General features: G+C 41.1%; 1 protein-coding gene across 10 annotated transcripts in view; it reads left to right on the top strand.

Moving 5' to 3' along the window:
• Positions 1 to 19,800, top strand: part of kcnc3b (potassium voltage-gated channel, Shaw-related subfamily, member 3b) — a 72,661-nt gene that overhangs the window by 9,591 nt on the left and 43,270 nt on the right. For all 10 annotated transcript variants that reach the window (XM_021316829.2, XM_021316827.2, XM_036141718.1 and 7 more), the window contains exon 2: positions 439 to 1,132. In XM_021316829.2, coding sequence (XP_021172504.1) covers positions 512 to 1,132 — 621 coding nt within the window. In that variant the 5' untranslated portion in view covers positions 439 to 511. The remainder of the gene's footprint in view (positions 1 to 438; positions 1,133 to 19,800) is intronic.

The raw sequence follows: 19,800 nt of genomic DNA, 5'->3' as shown, positions 1-19,800 counted from the left end.
GGGAAATATATCCCCCCCGTCCCCCCTCCCCCTCCCGTTTCTGGATTTCACTCTTCTCAGTATTGAAGGTCTGGGCTCCGGTGGCCTAATTGGATTCACTGACTTCCAGCGCTGCCTGCATTTACAATTTAGATGCTGTTGGATTGGGGGGGGGGGGGGGGGGGGGGTGATATCTTCTCGTTGCTGTTGTGTCAACAAGCAGCCCATGCGGGTTCTGACTCATGCATGTGCTCACAGCCACCTGTTTTCCTGTGGTGTCTCCCTTTTCCATCACCCCCCCCCCCCCCCCTGCGCCCCTTCCACCACCGCATCACCACGGCAGTTCATGTGCATCCAGCTGGTATTAGCCTGTAATTCCAAATGTTGTTAATCCACATCAATATTTCTCCCGTTCTGCTATAAAAAAAATGTTTTCTACCCTTTTTTCTCTCCCCGCAGACTCCTCCCTCCTCCTCCTCCTCCGCCTCCCTTCGGTTTCTCGCATCCCCCCCTCCCCTCCCCCCGGTGCTCTATGCTCAGTTCGGTGTGTGTATCCTCTTTCAAAGGGCGCAAGGGTGGGAACAAGTCGTCCAACAAAGCATGTTACAGCGCAGACATGACTTGTCCGTCGGAAAGCGAGAAAATCGTGATAAACTGCGGGGGGGTGCGCCATGAGACGTACCGGAGCACCCTGAAAACGCTGCCCGGGACCCGCCTGTCGTGGCTCACCGAGCCGGACGCCTTCAGCAACTTCGACTACGACCCCAAATTGGACGAGTTCTTCTTCGACCGCCACCCGTCCGTCTTCTCCTTCATCCTCAACTACTACCGCACCGGGAAGTTGCACTGTCCCAACGACGTGTGCGGTCCGCTGTTCGAGGAGGAGCTGGCCTTCTGGGGCATCGACGAGACGGACGTGGAGGCGTGCTGCTGGATGAACTACCGGCAGCACCGGGACGCCGAGGAGGCGCTGGACAGCTTCGAGACGCCGGAGCCGGACGCGCCGGACGACGACCCGGCTCTGGGAGGCGCGGACGGGGACCTGAAGAGACTGTGCCTGCAGGAGGACGCGCGCAGAGCGGGCTTTTGGAAGACCTGGCAGCCCAGAATATGGGCTCTGTTCGAGGACCCCTACTCCTCCAAATACGCGCGGGTGAGTTCCTCAGGTCCCCCGACTGGTTGCATGCTCCGGGCACGATTCTGAAAACTTTGTTTAAAATTCGTTGTTAACCCTAATTACTGAGAAAACAACGCATCGATACTAACCACAGGTCGCCAAGTGCCTGCATGTAATCTCTGACAGGATTAAGCGGCAGTAGCCAGTATTGACTAACGGATGTTTAATAATTAATGCCGATGACTTGATGGGAAAAATGGAAAATGGAATCATAGTGTCTCCCTCCCAGCAATTTCTCCTGCAATAGAGCTTCCCTCTAAATGAGATAAATTGTTGTAAAGTAAACCAGTGAGAGGACGTCTGTCCATGGATGTCTTGTGGCTTAAAAAACGAACTTTTAAATATGTCTGCATTGCATTTGTGGTTAGAAAGGGAACGTCCAGTTATCCATGTACATGAAGAGGTCTATTTATGTCTAGAAAAAGTGGTTGAAAAGGAGACGGTGAACAGATGTCTACATAAAGACGTCCAGTAATGGAGAAAGGGTGTTAAAAGAGAAAAGACATCTGGATGCATGCAGGTGTCTTTTAATGGTTAAAAGTGCCTGGAAGGAAAATGTTCAAGATATTAAAATAAAGACACCAGTTAACCTCTAAATGGGGTTCAAATGTAAATGAAAAATCCCAATTCAGACGTCTAAATGTGGTCTGAAGGTGCATGGAAGAAGATACCCACACATGTAAAGATGTGGACTGAAGTCTTATTGAGGTTAAGAAATTTTAATGCTGTTTGATGTCTGAGCTGGTTGAAAAGTGAGTGAGGGAAAAAAAGTTGTTAACTAGTGCAAGAAGAACAGACTTCCTCCATGATCCAGATGTCTTTTGGTTTTTGAAACGTGGTTGAAAAGGACGTCTATTTACGCCTCATGAATCCTACGTGTGTCTGAGAAAGGGAACGGTGAGAGGAAGTCCACAGGGATCTCGGTGCGGTTGAAAGGTAGCCATTGAAACAACGTTGACGTGCACAGAGACGTTCGCTGATGTCGACGCGTGGATGAAAGGTGAACCTGGAACAGATGTCTGGTAAAACGATGGAGTGAAGGCGTCCAGCTGGTTTATCAGATGGGCCAATGGTGCCTGACTTTGTTCAGGTTACATCTCGAAAGGACCTGTTGGCTGACTAAAGTTACATCTTCAACATGTGTTCAAGGCAAGAGAAAGCCTAAGTCAAGCACCGTTCATCCTTAAATAACCATAAGAACATTAAAACATTGTTAGTTTGAGGTTTTTTTGGGGGTGCTCAGGCTAGGCGAGCCAGTGGCCAGCAATGAAAATGTTTTCTTCCCGCTTCAGTGGCCTCCCCTGGTCAGACAGTCGTGTATGCTTAACATTTATTTATGCTTTCTCATTATTCGTCCTTTATAGCGCCTAGCTATTGTCTTCCACTCCCAATAGTTAATTTGTTATATATTATATTCTGTCTTTAAGTTTTTATGTTCCACCTGGAGATTGCCACTGCCCCTCCCCTGCCATCAGGCCATCCACTCTGAATCCTTGGTGCAATGATTGAAAGGCATAAGATTGTCATCAATGTAATCAGTTTATTCGTATAGCACTTATTCACAGGGGATGTCATCTCAAGGCGCTCTACAAAGTCCATTCTCCCTAATCATATAGACAGATTTGTTAACACGTTTTTCCTAAAAATCCAGCAGGTTGCATTGAAGCCACTGAATTGCAGCGTTGCAACAAGTTGATGTGGCTGCTAAAAAACAACAACAACACGACTTATGAGTTGCACTAAAATATTTTTAGTAGGTAGATGAGCGCCAGTCCCTTTGTTTAGCAGATATATCTGTCTGTAAACACATCATCCTCTCCACCTCCTGCATCCAAAAGCCTTCATGTTCAGATGTATAAGATTACCCATGTATGTATTTTAGCATAATTGTTGAAAAATTGCACGGATTCCTATGGCTTTCCACTGGTTTGTGCTATTCTTCTGTTTTTTTATGCTTTATGCACAAGTTACTGCTGTGTTGAGAACATATTTACTGCTTTCAAGGAAAATGCTGATTACATATCATCTAAATGCACTTGTTTCTAAGGCATTTGATCACACAGGTGGAGCAGTAACAAGGACCCATGACTGTTTTAGATCTGCGCTCTTTCTTTTATTCCTCTGTTACAGACAATTCCAGCAGTTTGATCAGAGCTGCTTTCTTTTTTTTTTTTTGTCGTCGTATGTTTAGAGTCAACCTCTCAGTGCATCCTATTTTTCCTTTTGGTACAATTTAATCTGTCAAGACATTGCGTGAGAACCAGCCGGTGCTGTCGCTTCCTGCATAGGTTTAGGCGGCAAAATGAAACTGCCTGCAGATTTCTGCATTTATTGATTCAGAGACGAGGTGAAAATGATCAGAACTCAAAATGTGCTACACAGTCAGCGCAGTTGGCACTTGTTTGGGATTCTCGTCGTGTGATAATCTCCAGTGAAAAATATTGCAGTAGCATTGTACTAATCCTAACGATTAAAATAAAGATGTAACTCATGATCTATTTACATTCATTTAAAAGAGAAATGCACCAGATTTATGACACATTGACAGTTAAAGCTGTAACAATGCTAGATGTAAAATTTAAATTGTATTTATTTAAACCGACTTAAACAAAGGTGTAGAATAAACGCACCGTTTTGCCCTTTTGTCACTTTGGTCTTTATGAAGGAACATTAAGAGTTTAACAAGCTGATATTAGTTGGTTTTGCTGGATTATTCGCTGCAGCAGCCAGCCTGCATTCACACACTCATAACCCTTTGCTTCTTTCAGCCAGCTGACTGGCAGTGTGAGGAAGCAGCTTTGAGCTACTTTGTGCTGCATATAATTGGAGAAAAACTGCAGGCCCTTACACAGACGTCTCTCTAAAAGCACTTTCAACCATAGGAAACTTTTTAAACCTTGGTACCAATAACCGCCTCGCCTGCCTAATCTGCAATCCCAGATTAGGAAAATGGGATTTGTACTCAGTGGTTCCCACACAGATATGCGTTCTTCTCTTTTCGGGCAAAAAGCTGAAGCTGTAGAGCTGTTGATATTCGACCGGCATGTCTGTCGGTCCGGACCCGGACTCAGTCAGAAAGTGGTTCTGGAATGCCACTTTCACCCCGATGCGATGAATTTATCACTGCTTCCAGCACTCCCCAGCCTCTGTCCATAGATAAAAACAGAATTTGACATCATTTAACATCTCGACTAATATAGAGAAGCACAAATCCGTTGTGCAGAGATCGGAATCTGTCAATTTTTTTTCTTTTATTGGCTTGGATCAGTGATCAGCAGGTGGACTAGTTAAAATATAGATTTTTGTCTCATGTATCAATTGCATAAAGACAAATAATTCCTACTGTTTCGGGTATATCAGCCCACGGCATCCACTTTTGTTTGAGTCTTATAGCATTCAGAGAAATTTTAGGCATATGTTTTGATGTAATTACATCTCCTTTTGTTAGATTCAAAGCTCTAATCTTTCCTCTGTTAAAGTGTACAGGTTTAATGCTTTGTAGTCCTTGGAATAAAAAATCTTGAATGAGTCAAAATCAGATTCGGCTTTTTAGACTTTAAGGAAAAGCAGAAATTGGTTCGGCCAGAAAAAAAGACAGATTGGTGCATGTCTACTCTAATGTTTAACGGGATTAAGATAGCTTCATGGCTCGGACTTTAAACGTGATGGCCGCTGAACCGAACGATCTTATTTATTCTCGTTGCTGGATAACTTATACAATCTGATCATGCATCACAAAAAGCACTTCCATCAGTTCCATGTTGGCTGCAAAAAGTGGTGCTTGCAACGCCACAGTGGGGTTAGGGAGAGTGCAGAGCAGGTAGTAGGTGGAATTGATTTCTGCACTGAACTGGTTCCATTTGTGGGTGAATTTAGCCCCATTTCACTGCGTCCTTTTTCTACCAAGCCCACTGCCTTGTGTCAAACCGTGATGTGACCCAAATCAGGGTTTTCCTTTCTTTTCTTTTGTCCTTACTGCTCCTCTATTTTTTTTTTGGACCATCACATCATGGGATGAGGTAAAAAAAATTGTTTTACATTTTTTAAATTGTCTTTTTACGCATTGATGAAAACCGAATTTGACGCAAAATCACGAGGTGATTCAGACAGAGAAGAAAAAAAAGGAATAAAATGCCGACGCGGAAATGCAACGAAGGCAGATGAGAGAGGAAGAAGGAGATGGAAGCAAACATAAAGAAAGATGGGGGTGGCGCTGGTGGAGTGGCATTAATCAAATGACTTCAAGGGGGGGGGGGGTTGTTCGCATGGCCGTGATGTAATGCACCAGTAATCAATGTTCTGATCAGAGCCTTCGACATGTATATTTACAGCCCCCCCCCTTCCCGTTTTCACCTTCATCCATCATGATTGTGCGAGGCTCACACGTAGGATTTCTGTAGTAGTGCACACATGTGCAGCCGTATTTCCACACATGCTGGTGTCTGTGCTGGCTTTTCTGCTGCAGTAGACACGGGAGAGAGAGAGAAGGAGAGAGAGAGAGAAGGAGAGAGAGCTGGGGAAGAGAAAGAAAGAGGCAGGGGGCGAGTAACGGAGAAGGGGAGAAAAAGTACTTAAGCAGAAGCCTGATAGGGGTACAAACCAGGGCGATAGGAAGCATGGAGAGAAACAAGCTGCTTCATGGGGGTGGGGTCCTCCTGTCTTAGCATCTTCGATTATCTGAAGGCTTAAGCCATCCAGTCTTCCACCCCCCCCCCCCCGTCCGCCGACCCATTGATGTTTCATCGAGAATCGGCTCGGTTTACCTCTCAGAATATGAGGCGTCCTTCAGCTCGTTATGGACTTTCAGAAAGCGGACCAACTGTTACCCGTTCACTAACATCAGTCGATTCATCGGGTGGGGGTGTCATGCAGTCTCACCTGCGTCCGATTTTAGCATTGATTCAAACCAGGTCGACATGGATCTGGGGGTAGAGATAAGGCTCCATGTAGCTCCTGACCTTGGTTAGTTTATCCTCGTTGTTTTGTCTTTTTGAACTTTCGTAATCTTGCTCTCAGATGAATTTCTCTGTGTTTTGCCCTCAAAATTTTATTTGTCATTTTTTTTTGTAGTTTTATAGTCGTGATTCAGCCCTTTGGGTTCCCTTTAATTTGTGTTCTACAAAAAAATTCTTTTTGTTAATTTTTGAACTTTTTCACAGCTATTTTCTTTTGTTTTCCAAGAAAAAAAAAACAACAAATCGGCAATTTTGTTTCCATTTGTTACACGCAAAATTGAACTTTTTAGTCGGGTTTTTCCCAAAATTGTCAAAAATTGGCAGCAACACTGATCCTGATCCTTTTTAGTCTTTTTGCAAAGCTGTTAAAAATATGTTAAACAGGGGAAATTATTTTTTCCTATCTCATTCATGTAATTTGCGAGATTAACAGGACCTGAATAAATATTTTTACCTAAAGCAGGAAAGTCCATTTGCGGCAGAAACAAATAAAGATTTGAAAAGATGTTTAAGGGGAAAATATTTACAGATGCGAAGCCTTTGAAAATAGATTATTGTAGTGGCTTTCACTGCACCAATTCATCAAAATGAGTTAAATACATCAAACATATTTGAAGAAAGAATAAATACCCTGTTCATGGTCATGGAAATACAAAAAGTTTGAACAGAAAAAAACATTTAATCATAATTTTTTTAGGAAGATTTCTGCATTTGCTTTTGTAGTAAAAGTATGAGACCATGTTTACGAGTCACTGATCCCTTTTCCATAAAAATCAGACCACTTTTTAATTCACTAAATATTGTGCGTTTAGCTTATTGCGAACCAGATAAAACGGTAATTTCACAATAAAATGATCCTACAGCTTTTAATAAAAATCAAACAAATAGTTTTGGAGCCCACTAGAGCTTTTAATTTAACGATTTTTGGCAATGTCCTAGAGAAAAACAACAATACATGGAATTTGACTTCAACACAATGCAAACTGTGATTTAAGTGGGAAAAAATAAGTACTGGTACTCTTATCGTCATACACAGACGAGACCGAAATATAGGTAGCACTTTAACCATTTTTAGGGGGTTATGGGGGGATATAACCAGCCAGGGTATAATTATAGTTATGGTAATCATAATAATGACATATTTAATGTTATTAGATGAAAGCAATACGAAAATATTTGCTCAAGAAAAAGATGGATGTGTCTCTACTTACCTCTGTGGTGACACCCCCCCCCCCCCCCCCCCCATGAGCCTAATCTGTAACTGAGTAGTGAACCAAAGGTACGTAAGCTACAGGTGATACTTTAACGAAATCCTGAGTTGATGAATGAAAAAAAAAGGTTGACAGTGGAAAGGTTGGGGGGAAAAAAAAACTTTTTTTAATGTTGACGACAAAAATTCTAATTTCACATGCAGTATTTCACTAAAGCAACAGTAAACTGCTTTCAACAAATGAAAAAAATGACACACGATAAATGCAAACGTAACAAAGACGTGAGAATTGATCCCATGTTCAGCCTTTTGTATCAGCCCTGATTCAAAGTGATTTTCTCTGAAAAAAAAGTCTGTTGATCTAAAAAAAATTGCGGAAGTTCTGAAGACTTTGAGGATCTTTGGTTTTAATGAGCTCCTTATTCTTCCTCAGAAAAAAACATAACATGTCATGATCCCATTGTTCAGTTTCCTCTGGAATGTCAGACATTTATCATGTTTTTAGGGATTTTCATCAAACAAAACAGGACAAAAACAAATCTTATTCTAAGAGCTCTTCATAGGAGTCCTAGTTCTGTATTACTCACCATTTTTGTGTTTTATTCATTCTACATTGTTTGTTTTCTCATTTTAGTCCCCATTAAACTCTATCGTTATTGTTAATTTTACTCTTTGATAGGTGAATTAGATTCTTCTTGTCTTTTTTTTCCTCATTACTATAATTGTAACTGTGAGTGGGTTGTCACTGTCAAGCCCTAATTTCCCCATTGCGGGACAATAAAATAACTTTTATTCTTATTCATGTAACACAGTTACCTTTGTGGAAGTACATGCACCAGTGTTGATACAAAATTATTTTTTTCAGGATTTTAATTCCTCCTCTTATTTGTTGCAACTGTTTTCCAAACTTTAATATTGAGGAGTTATTTTGGAAATAAAAAGAAACGCACTGACATATCCTGTATTATTGTCCATGAGGGGGCCACCACACAACATTTGTGCTCAGGGCCCCCAGATATCTAGCACCGCCCCTGGTCTTACCGAGACGTTTCTGCAGCAGCAGGTTCCCTGTTAGATTCTCTAAATGCTGAGTCCGACCTCCGTTTTCTTGAGTAGTGAAGGACTGTTTAGAGTTATCGCTCAACTTTGCTCCTGTTCAGGTCCTCTTTCAGCCTCTTGGAGCCAGGTAAACTTCACAGCCGTGATCATTTTCCTCTCTCGTGTGAAGCGCCTACATCCCCTTGAATGTACGGCAAGGGTTGTGCGCCAAGGCAATGGGTTTCTGATGAGGCGATTTAAAAAAAACAAAACAAAAAAAACAAAAATGCTACCAGCTGTAAACTGTGGAGAGGTAGGTGGGGAGCAGGAAGGCAGGTCGGCGTACCGGTATGCGGCTCACACTAGAAAAAAGTCCCAGTACGCTGAGGGGTAAATTTTAGAAGTGCTAGTACTGCGTACCGCCGCGTAGCGAATGGAACAAATGCAAAGTCTAACTTTTTTAGCCTTTAAATATATTTTGTTATGCACTTGTAGCCTCTGGGGGTGCAGAAAAGTTGAATTTAATCTGTCCAGGTGTTGTGTAGACATCTTTATCTTCTGTTCGGGTCATAATTTTCAAGCCGTTCAGTTTTCTCTCTTCTCTATTAATTTTTTTTAACAATTACATCACATTGTTTACTTCTAGCTAACCCATTTTTATTTCTTGGAGAAATTTTTGTAGTCCAGGCTAAAGGAAACCGGGCCTCTTCTGAGGGCCCGTTGATCTAAATTAACGAGGAAGAACTTAAAAGTGTGATTTGTCCCCTTAAAAAACAAATCATTCGCACACGCAAAACCAGACCAAAGGCAATTTTAGCAATAAAAAAACAACAAAAACTGCAAAAGTACCAAAATCCTGAAAGAGCAACATGACCAGAACCTGCAGAAGTCCAGCTCTCTGAAGGAAGCGCTACACCCTATTCTGCTGTCTCTGATTTCATTGCAAACAACCCACTGATACAGAAATTCAATAACTTTTAGTCTTATTTATCATAGGTAACAGCTTCCATACTGAAGAGGTTTCAGTGTTTTGTATGGTGCATTCACTGATCCAAATAAAATCTGAGCTTTGTGCTTTGGTCACCAGTCAGGACCAATCAAATCTGAAAGATTGGGCCAGTTCTGATCACCTCCCAGCTACTTTATCCGTCTCAACCAATTTATGATCCTGCACTTTTTCCTGATCATGTAATTGGACCCAAACTCTAAAGTGTTATACAGATAAAAGCAAAATATAGATAACACCAATAGACATCAAAACAATTAAAAATGAATAAAATAAAATAAAAAATTCGTCCTGTGGTTGTCAGCTTCAAAGAGTGACCGAGACACCCCAGGTCCAAACATAAGCGCTCTAATGTGCCACAAAATACCAGCAACTACAGTTTAGAGACCAAAATATATATGTTTGAATTTTATAAGTGATATGACCTATTAAAAACTCTGCTTCGATAATAATTATATATGGAAACTTGTCTTCACATCACTTGCCTTATAAAGGTGCACTGATAAGATCTGGGTTCGGTTGTCCTGTTGTTTACCCTTCAGGCCTGTTTTGGTTACTTCCAGAAGGGCACAGTTGCCTTTGTCAGAAATCTCCTGACAAAGCATCATTTGTAGCTCAGCATATTCCAAAGACGCCCCCTTCGCCCCTTCCAAAACCGGACTCGGTGTGCCTGAATCTGATTGGTTTCTGGGGGTACAGCCCAGCTTCCAGGGCCCACTTTCTCCCTGAAGGTCGTATCTCCACGGCTCGATCGTTTTCTGTCCTTTCTCCGCTCTTTTCAGCGTCTACGTCCACAGTGGGACCTGCCAGCGTGGCCTCTGCACAGGTCGTCTCCGGGTACAGAGTAACTGAGCTGAAAATACCCAAAAGATAGTATGATGCTTACCTAAATTTGAAACTGTGCGATAAAAATCCTAAATTCTAGGTGTGAAATGGTGAGGGTTATACAGAACCTCCAGCCCTGGTAAAAAATGGCCAAATAAATAAAAATCTCACCTCTTTACTAAATAACTGATCTCTCTGACATTAATCTCGTTTTGTCCTGATTTTGGTTTTGATTGTACTCCAGGATGGGCTGAAGGTGACATCTCTGCACCAACCTGTAGTGGCAGTTTAACTATAATGTTACCTCATCCAATATTATATACTATATATATATAATATATATACTATATATATATATATAATATATATATATATATATATATATAGTTTTTTCATGTACAGATATATATAACTGTATATATATATATATATAATATATATAGATATATATATATATATGTATATGTTTTGCATGTTAATATATATATATATTATATATATATATATATGATATATATATAATATATATATTATATAAAATACATGTTATAATACATGTTCTATCGTTTTCATGTTTTTCTATATCTTTTTTTAATCAATTTGCACCAATTTTAGTATAGAATGGATGAAACTGCCTCATATTTTTCTTTCATTTAAGGGGATTGCTGCGAACGTGACCAACTTGAGCTCAACCAGGTCTTGCAGTTCCAGTCCCTTCTTTGTTTTACCATCACAGCTGGCCACATCACAGTCTTAAACAAGGCTTTCTCATTTTAAATTCACAAAAAGAGATGTTTAACTTTCCTAGATGGAAGCGTATTTTAAAAGTGGTCTGTTGGAGATGCAGCGGTTTTAAATGCGTTGCAATTCGACTTCTAGCAGTGCATCCACGTTGTTTCCATTCAAACCCCCGACCCTGCCGAAAGGCCTATTTCCCACTTCCATTCCTGCTCCTCTCCCTGTGGGCTGAGTCTGAAAATAGCAATGAAAGGAAAAGGAGGCCTTAATTTCATTCTCCGTTGGCAAATCCGTTCCTCCATTACTGCTGAGAGGATGAGACTTGGTGCTTGTATCATGCGTGCATAGATGACACTTGCTAAATGCCAAATTTACCCTGCCAAAAAAAAAAAAAAAAAAAAGAACAGTATTCCTTGGTGTTCACTGGGTTGATTAAGATAAATAGTTTTCCTGGAGCGGCAGGGGTGTGGCGGTTTGTCAACTTGGCATTCCTGTGCCTGCACTTGGTAAATATACCTCGTTCTGTTTCATTTTTCCCTGACAAAGTTTTGTTCCACGGTCCGTCTCATGTTGTGTTGGCATCCTCGGAAGTTGCTGTCCCTCTGTTCGCTGCTTTGTAATCTGAGCACTCTCTGTTGGCGATACTTAACTGGACAGAGGCTCAATGTCCCACAACAAGGACGGACACGAGATTTTATGTTGAATAAGCAAGAACCGCCTAGAAAGCAAAAAAAAAAAAAAAAAAAAAAAACGGAAGCATTGTGATACAGCACGGGAAGCCAAAGTTCGATTCGTTTAGATAAGTTAAGACAAAGATTATGTAAGCAGCCTTTTAGGTCATATGGGATATCAGTGTTACTTTAAAGCCTTTAGTGTTAAATGTTTCTGTATTTTCTACCTGTACAGTAGGTGCTGCCTCAGTTTAAAATGTTCAAAGGTCTTAAAAAATGTTTCTCCACCATATGCAGAATATTTTGAATCTTGAATCATGAAGCATCTTTGGCACATCACATCATGCACGCTGCACCAAAGACCCAGGCATGGCTCAGATACAGACTTTAATAAAAGAAAATGATGCATTTAACCTGTAAAAATACATCAAATATCAGACAGAAAGCATCATGATCTCACTATTTCTTGCATCTTTCAGTGCTGTGATGGTTTCTTGAAGATGATGAAAAATACTAATAAGATTTAGGTTGCGAATTGGTGCTAAATGAATACAATTTTATTGAATAAAATGACATTGAATCTGCAGTGGTTTTAAAATTACACAATCGGTTCTACCAAAACACTAAAATTAAAAATCTTCCCTATAATTTTACCCTTTTGTATCGTACTTTACCCAGTCACAGAAACATTGAATGTGAGTGTAACTGAATCAGTCTTTAGTAAAACAAAAGGTTAAAATGTATCAAATATCCAATATTCAACAAAATTTGGGACTTCAGGGAAAAAAGTCAAACATGAGCACTTAGTTGAATCGCTATAATTTAAATAGATCTGTTGGAACTACAAGTTGGAATAAATAACGGATAAATGTGCTTTCATTGCAGATTTTTCTGGTGAGCAACAGGAAGAGACGAGCCACTTACCAGTTTAGACACCTGCAGAATCACTGCAAGTGAAAATCAATGTAATTAGCTGCGGACGTTAGCGCTAGTGTTAGCGTAGCTGTTTAACTCCGACCGCAGTGCATTGTGGTCTATTTTTACAGATGCAGTGTGCAGCTAATGTGCATTACATTAATTAGATTTCTGTTTGACTCCATTAACTGCAAACAGGAACTAAGAAAAAAATGGCAATGAGCGTTTTCAAACGCCACAACAAAATGGCTGACTCTCCTCAGCCTCTGGTTCATTATGTGGCGAAGGAGTTCACAACCTGAAGACGTGCAGCTCCACGCTCCTTGTTCTGTAACTCAGAAGCATGAGGGAGCAGAAGATCACGCCTCCTTTTTGGACTTGGCAGTTCTGGGGTTGTATGAATTTATCTGAACCAGTTTACACACTCTCCATGTGTTGGCTCTTAACTGCTTGATGACATGCAAGTCAGACACTAAACAAAAACAAAAAAATCTGTAATACTTGTTCGCTTTTGTTATATGTTGGTTTTATACAAATGTAATTAAATAAGAACTTATTTGTCACCTTTTGTATGTGGACTCAGAAGGATTTAGGTACTTTAAATAAACGGATATTGGTTTTTACAGACACATCAGGCCAATGCTGTCTGTCTCTCATTCCATTTCTGGGAGAAGCTCCGTGAAAGCAGAGTGGTTACGTTGCTTCTCTTCACGTCCGGCCATGTTCCCCTCTCACTCCAGCCCATTTAGCCCTGCCGGTTAAGTGCTGAGTCAGCGCTCCGCAGCACCGTGCAGACGGTCAATTAGTCGAACCTTCTGATAAACCCTGGACATTTTTTTTTGCTGTTGTGCTCTGGACTTAAAATGATCCAGGACTCTGGACGTAGCAGAGAGAGCTCTCAGAGGGCCAGTGGTGGGAGTCGGGGTTTTCTAAATGGGGCAAATCTTGTCAAATGAGGCGAGGGAGCTGGGTTTTGCGAGCTATAATCAGAAAAACGGGCACATGTATCTATAATCAGTGTTTGATGAAGGAAAAACAGTCGTGTTAGAAAGTTACATGTGAACGAGCTCATCCGGCAGTCTGACTAGGGTTTTTCTGCACTTCTTATCCTAACTGACCCCTTTGTTGCAGCGTGTAAAGCATAACTCATTCCCCATTCGCTTACCCTTCCGCATTGGCGATTAGACGGTTAAGTGTAGCTGCCCATAAACCATTTGGCCGAGCTTTCACGCCCACGCAGCACGGACAAATCACCTCATCTGCCATAGCTCCTCACGTCACCGTGCAGACATAGGAGAATGGCATGTGCTTAACTGTGGCATAGACCAACAATCATCGGGAAGTCCAGTGTGCCGCTTTCAATAGTAGATCATTTTGCGTCTGATGAAGTACATACTTTTTTATTATTTACTGTTAAATTGTTGGCAGATGACTGCTGACTGATCAGAGGTGGAAACATCACAATTATTCAGTGATTTTTAACACAAAGGACAACCGTTTTTTATTTTAACCCTATACAACAAGTCAGTTTAACAGAAAATATTCACGAGTAGCTTCTTTTGAGGTGATTTTCGTATTTATATTTCACTGTGCACTTAAAGCAGAGTAAACGCCTTGACTTGATCAACCAGTGTGGTTGCAATGTGAAGCAGCTCAGTTAATGGACCATGAAGATAAAGAAAGCGGACAATAATCCAATTTAAGACTCCACTGGTTCTTGCTATATTACAAACACAAATTTACATTCATTTTGTTCAGATTTGATGTGATCAACCAACACAAAGCAGTGCTGAGTTGCAAAGTTGAAAACAATACATCTTTTATTTTTATGTTACAAAAAGAAATGTGCATGCACACATTATTATTTAGCCTCTTTTGCTCTGATATCTCCCAAAATCCGTTTTAACCATTTACCTTCAGGAACTCGTCTAATGAGTAAATACAGTCCACCTGTGTGCAATTTGATCTTTAATATAACTGCAGCTGTTATTTAAAGACCTCAGATGTTTTTTCGAGGACATTTGTGAACAAACAGCATCATCATAAAGACAAAGCATCTTTGTGGAAGTTTGAAGCAGGGTTGAATTTGAAAATAAATCTTAAAGCTTTAAATATCTCATATAATCTGTTTAGTCATTCTTCTAAATACAGAACATTTATATTACAACTGCAGACCTACAAATACATGAACATCCACCTGCAGCATTACCCAGAGGAACAGCCAATAATCCCACGGTGACACTAAAGTAGCTGCAGAGATTCGCTGCTCAGGGGGGGCAACTGTTGACCAGACAACTATTAGTTGTGCATTTCTCAAATATGGCTTTATGGATGTGAAACAAAACCATGAGCTCCTTTGTTTGCTAAAAGTCACATAGATAATGCATGAAAACATGTGGAAGAAGGTTCTCTGGTCAGAGGAAATCAAAGGTCCCCACTGTGCAACATGGTGGTGACAGCATCGTGCTGCAGGGACGTTTTTTTTTTTTCTAGCAGGAAACCAGAAGCTCGTTGTAGTTGATGGGAAGATGGTTGGAGATAAACGCGTGGCAGTGCTGGATGGAAACCACTTATAAATCACTGAAAAGGTATTAGGACCAGAGTAGAGGAAAGCAACCCTTGACATACAGCTAGAGCTACAATACAGTGATTTAAAGCAAAGCATACCTACGTTTTAGAAAGGCCTAGTCAAAGTCCAGACCTAAATAAATCTGTAGCAAGACCTGATAGTAGCTGTTCGCAGATCCAATCTTAGTTTGAGGTAATATGCAATATTTTCTGTCTCAGTCAGTTACAAAGGTGGTGCTGCAGGAATACTGACTCAGGTGGGCTCAATAAAAATTATAAACATATTGACGTCTGTGTCTGCAATGGGACAAAATGTAAAAAAGGGTTTAAGTGATTAATTCAATTCAATTTTATTTCAATTCATGAAACATGTCATCTCAAGGTTCTTTCCAAAGTCAGATTCAATCAGATTATACAGATTAGGTCAGAAAGTTTCCTCTCTAAGGAAACCCAGCAGGTTGCATCAAGTCTCTCCAAGCAGCATTCACTCCTCCTGAAAGAGCGTAGAGCCACAGTGGACAGTCGTCTGCATTGTTGATGGCTTTGCAGCAATCCCTCATACTGAGCATGCATGAAGCGACAGTGGAGAGGAAAACTGCCCTTTAACAGGGAGGAGAACCTCCAGCAGAACCAGAACCAGGCTCAGTGTGAACGCTCATCTGCCTCCACCCACTGGGGCTTAGAGAAGACAGAGCATAGACACAGAAAGCTCAGAAGCTCACATTGACCCAGGAGTACTTTCTACATTATATGGTAAATTAATACTATTTATAAAGTAAATTAAATGATATGGATTAAATACAATCAGTCAAATCATTGAGAGCTGAAGCAGCATCTCTAGAAGGTGATCCCAGGTCTGAACAAGCAGTAGGACAGATCACATATGTGTAAGAGCCTGAGGCCCGTGTTTACCTGGCTGTTACTAATGCTTGAACATGCCTGGCAGGCGTCGTGTCATGATGTAGCACTTAAACAGTCAGACTCGGTGCTTGCTCATTCTCTTGGCAAATGGCATTGGAGGGTGTTGCTGCGATGAGTCCTGTGTGGCCATCTGCTTCCTCATCGTCCCTCCTGTCCCCGTGGCAGTGGAGTGGAGGTGTGCAAACTAATGACGGCTTTATAAAAAAAAGCAGATTTATGGAACGGTGTCTGATTGCACCTGTTATACGACTTTTCGCTGCCTCCTCTGTGGCAGAGCAGCAGAATAGATCGTGGACCGTTGCTTAACCACACGGGGACAAAGACAACGGAGAAAGGACACAGAGGGTTTGGACAGGGAGGATGAGGCATAAAAGCAATCGGCCGTCATGGCTGATGGAACAGAAGCGTGCATCTTGGGCAGAGGACAAATGGATAAAGGGGTGATAGCTGCAGAAAAAAGAAAAAAAAAAACAGCAGCCAAGAAACACGCACGTGTATATAAGCTGCAGAGATCGGTCCGGAACAATGTTCTGACAGAAGGAAGGGACATGTGTACACTTCAGTCACCTGCAGGCGGTGTTTGTTTGTCTTCAGAGCTGTTGTGACAGGACTGCAGTGGAAATAATAAAGATAGGACCTGAGTGGAGCACATACGACGCCCTGGCACGTCGACTCGAGTCGGTGTGTGTTTAAAGCGCGTTTATTCGGCTGTATCGTGTCAAAACGTTGAGTCATCCGGGGGAATCTCTGAAACACAAGCTCTTCCAGTGATTGAAATTTTACCAGGATATCTTCCAGGAGCGCTGACCTCAGAGAGTAACTGTTGCAAGAATGTAAGTATAGCTCTCTGAAAATAAAATATATGCCAGGATTACCCAGAGCAGGAGCTAATTATATCTCGCAACCTTGCTTAAGCTCCCAGCATTCTTCTCCATTCATCTCCTGCAACTCAGGTGCCTGAAAAACCCGCATCTCTCCTACGGTTCAGATTCTGGGTAACCTCCGATGGAGGCTTTGAAAGCCGGTCCTGGCTCAGGCGTTGGCCCCCACACATGTTGATTGCGTTATCTGGGGAAGGACAGCATTTCATCTGCAACAGACGACGGCTCATAGAGAAGGAAAGGGTCACTGGAATTTCGTACCTCTGCCAGCATTGTGCTCGGCCTTCTGCCACTGGATCCCTCCTCACCCTAACCCAGTGACACCGTAAGGGCTTTGTGCTGCACTGCCTCCACATTTGTGGGCCGCTGTCATTATTGTGTTTGTACAAAAGCCTCAGAATAAATTTTAGGGAAACAAAACCATGATGGGCTGTAAGATTCTAGTTTTTACTTAACTTCCTCTCTGGGCTTTTATGGTACGTGATGGCAAAGCAGGATATTTATTCCTCGCGGTATCATAAATTTATTGATTATAATGAGAAGACATCTTTATTTGTCAATACAATTTTTCAACAAAGTTTGTTTTCTGCATTTAAGCCGTCCCTTAGAGAGCAGTTTGCAGCTTTAACAGCACCCAGGGACCCACAGTGGCAGTCTGCAGGGTTTGAACCGGGTGCTTGCAGCCTTCTCAGAACGTGAGTGCACTGCCCTCACCACTAGGCCACCACTCGTCACGTTTCTGGATACTCTGATCAGTTTTATAATATGTTCCCTGGAACAAGTTTGAGTTATATTTATCTTATAGGAGTCTATATGGAGGTGGCATAGTGGAACAGTTATTTAAACTGTCGCTTTGCAGCATAAGGTTCTCGATTCGAACCCAGGGATGGAAATTGGCAGGTTTTTATTTGGCATCAGTGATTCTGTGAAAAAACAATTATTTCCCCATAAATGTGCCCAGATTGAAAGTAGATTTAGATTTTTTGTTTAGGTAGAATTGTGCTACTGAATTAGGGCTGGACGATAATTCAATAACAATATATATCGATCTATAGATATATATCGATGACAGGAGAAAAAAGGGTCAATAAAAAGTTTAATAGAATAACAGTTTTCCTTCTTTTTGCATTCTAGCCATGTAGGTTAGTACTACAGTCATTACATCCTCCCAACCAATCACAACACAGACCCAGGAACCAAGCTCCGCCCCCTTCAAAGAGTTTAAAGATCACACATTCGTTTTTCATTTTTAAAAACTTTTCTTGGTTTGAACAAAGGGTTGAGTTTGAATTCAGTTTTTCTGTATCTAAAAATAGGTTGCTAAGCAACAGCATAAAATGGCCAGGGCTGCACTTAAAATATATGCTTTGAATTTGTTGATAATTATCGATATCGATCAATATGATTTCTATTTTATCGATATGCTTTTTGTCCTATATCGTCCAGCCCTATGCTGAATTAAAAGATTCATTTATTTTAGGGATTTTTAAATGTTTTTTACCAGGGGAAACCATAAGTGTGGACACTGCTGTAATCTTTTTTTTTAATATATACAGGAGTCTCTCTAATAAAAAGCTAACACACACCATGAAGTTTGTGTCATTAGAAGCGCGTTGGTTCTCAGCCCTTAACAATAATTTGATGCGTTAGCCTGAGGTGTGCTTACACAGCACCGACCACTGTTGATAGTTTTATCAGAAGCTTAAAAATAAAAGACCAATTTATAGGATCCTTGGTTGTCGGACTGTGGTGGGGTGCTAGACACAGCTGCTGTGGGTGGCTATAAGACACATCTATATGAAAATGCCACCATATTTCCCTTAAAAGTAAAATCTATCAGGGAAGAGTTAAAACAGTCGCTGTTAGCATGCGTCTCTGTGTGGTGGAGTAGGTTTTAGCCATTATTATGAATCCTGCATACAAAGGTGTGACATCCTGTTGGAGATTCTTCATTTGAAATTAGACAGGAAGTAGTTCTTAAGTTGTCCTGTTGTGTCGACTGAATATTACATAAGCAACGGAGGAGTCTCCAATCCTTTAAAACAGTGTACCTGGCAATGTTTGGGGTACGCTAAAGAGAAAAGAAATGGTGAAAAAGTGGAAGAAAGTTGCTTTTCACTAAAACCCTACTGGATTCTACTGATCCCAGATTTAAAGCCTAGAACCCATGCACTGCAGCAGTCACAGGGAAAGATAAAATATTAATCCTGGACAGGTTGCCAGTGAATTAGCGCTTTTTCAAATAGTAATGTTACTTGTTTATTTATGTATTCCTTATGGAAGATTGCAATGTGTCTGTGTAGTATAACCACACTGTTTGAGGCTAATTTCTCCCAAGGATAACAAATAAAGAGACTTTGGGAAATGCAAACCATTTTCTCAAAACTTTTGCCAAAATATTGTCTCATTTTGTCCGTCCAGTGTCGTCTATCATCTCGTCTCTAGAGCTGGATGGGTTATAACCATCTGTGGAACTGATTTTAACCAAGCCACTTTTTAAGATGCAGGAACATAACCATTCCATGGCACATTGGATTTAATGCTTTTATTTTAGTCAGGTATCTGATAGTTCCTACTCAATTATCTTTGTGCATTCTCTGTGTGATTTATACCTCTTGTCCATTTTGTATGCAGTGACCATAGATATCCTACTGTAGTGTTAGCCTCAGTGAAAGCTTATTACTGCGACCCCTTCAAGCTAATACTCACGCAAGACACTTGGCTGTAACTTCATTAAGTTCCTAAACGATGGTCCCAGTTACTGCTAAGATAACACATTAATTAGCCGGTCCTGGACTGGAAACCGTGGCTTTGGCTGTCCTACAGGACACAGTTCTGTGCTTGACATTGTTAAAAACTTCATTTTCCATGCCTCATTCATGTGCTGATTTCAGATCATCCTTCAATGTCTGCTTA

The sequence above is a fragment of the Fundulus heteroclitus genome, chromosome 10, assembly GCF_011125445.2.
Source record: "Fundulus heteroclitus isolate FHET01 chromosome 10, MU-UCD_Fhet_4.1, whole genome shotgun sequence".
NCBI lineage: Eukaryota > Metazoa > Chordata > Actinopteri > Cyprinodontiformes > Fundulidae > Fundulus > Fundulus heteroclitus.
This window is presented reverse-complemented; position numbering and strand designations above follow the sequence as displayed.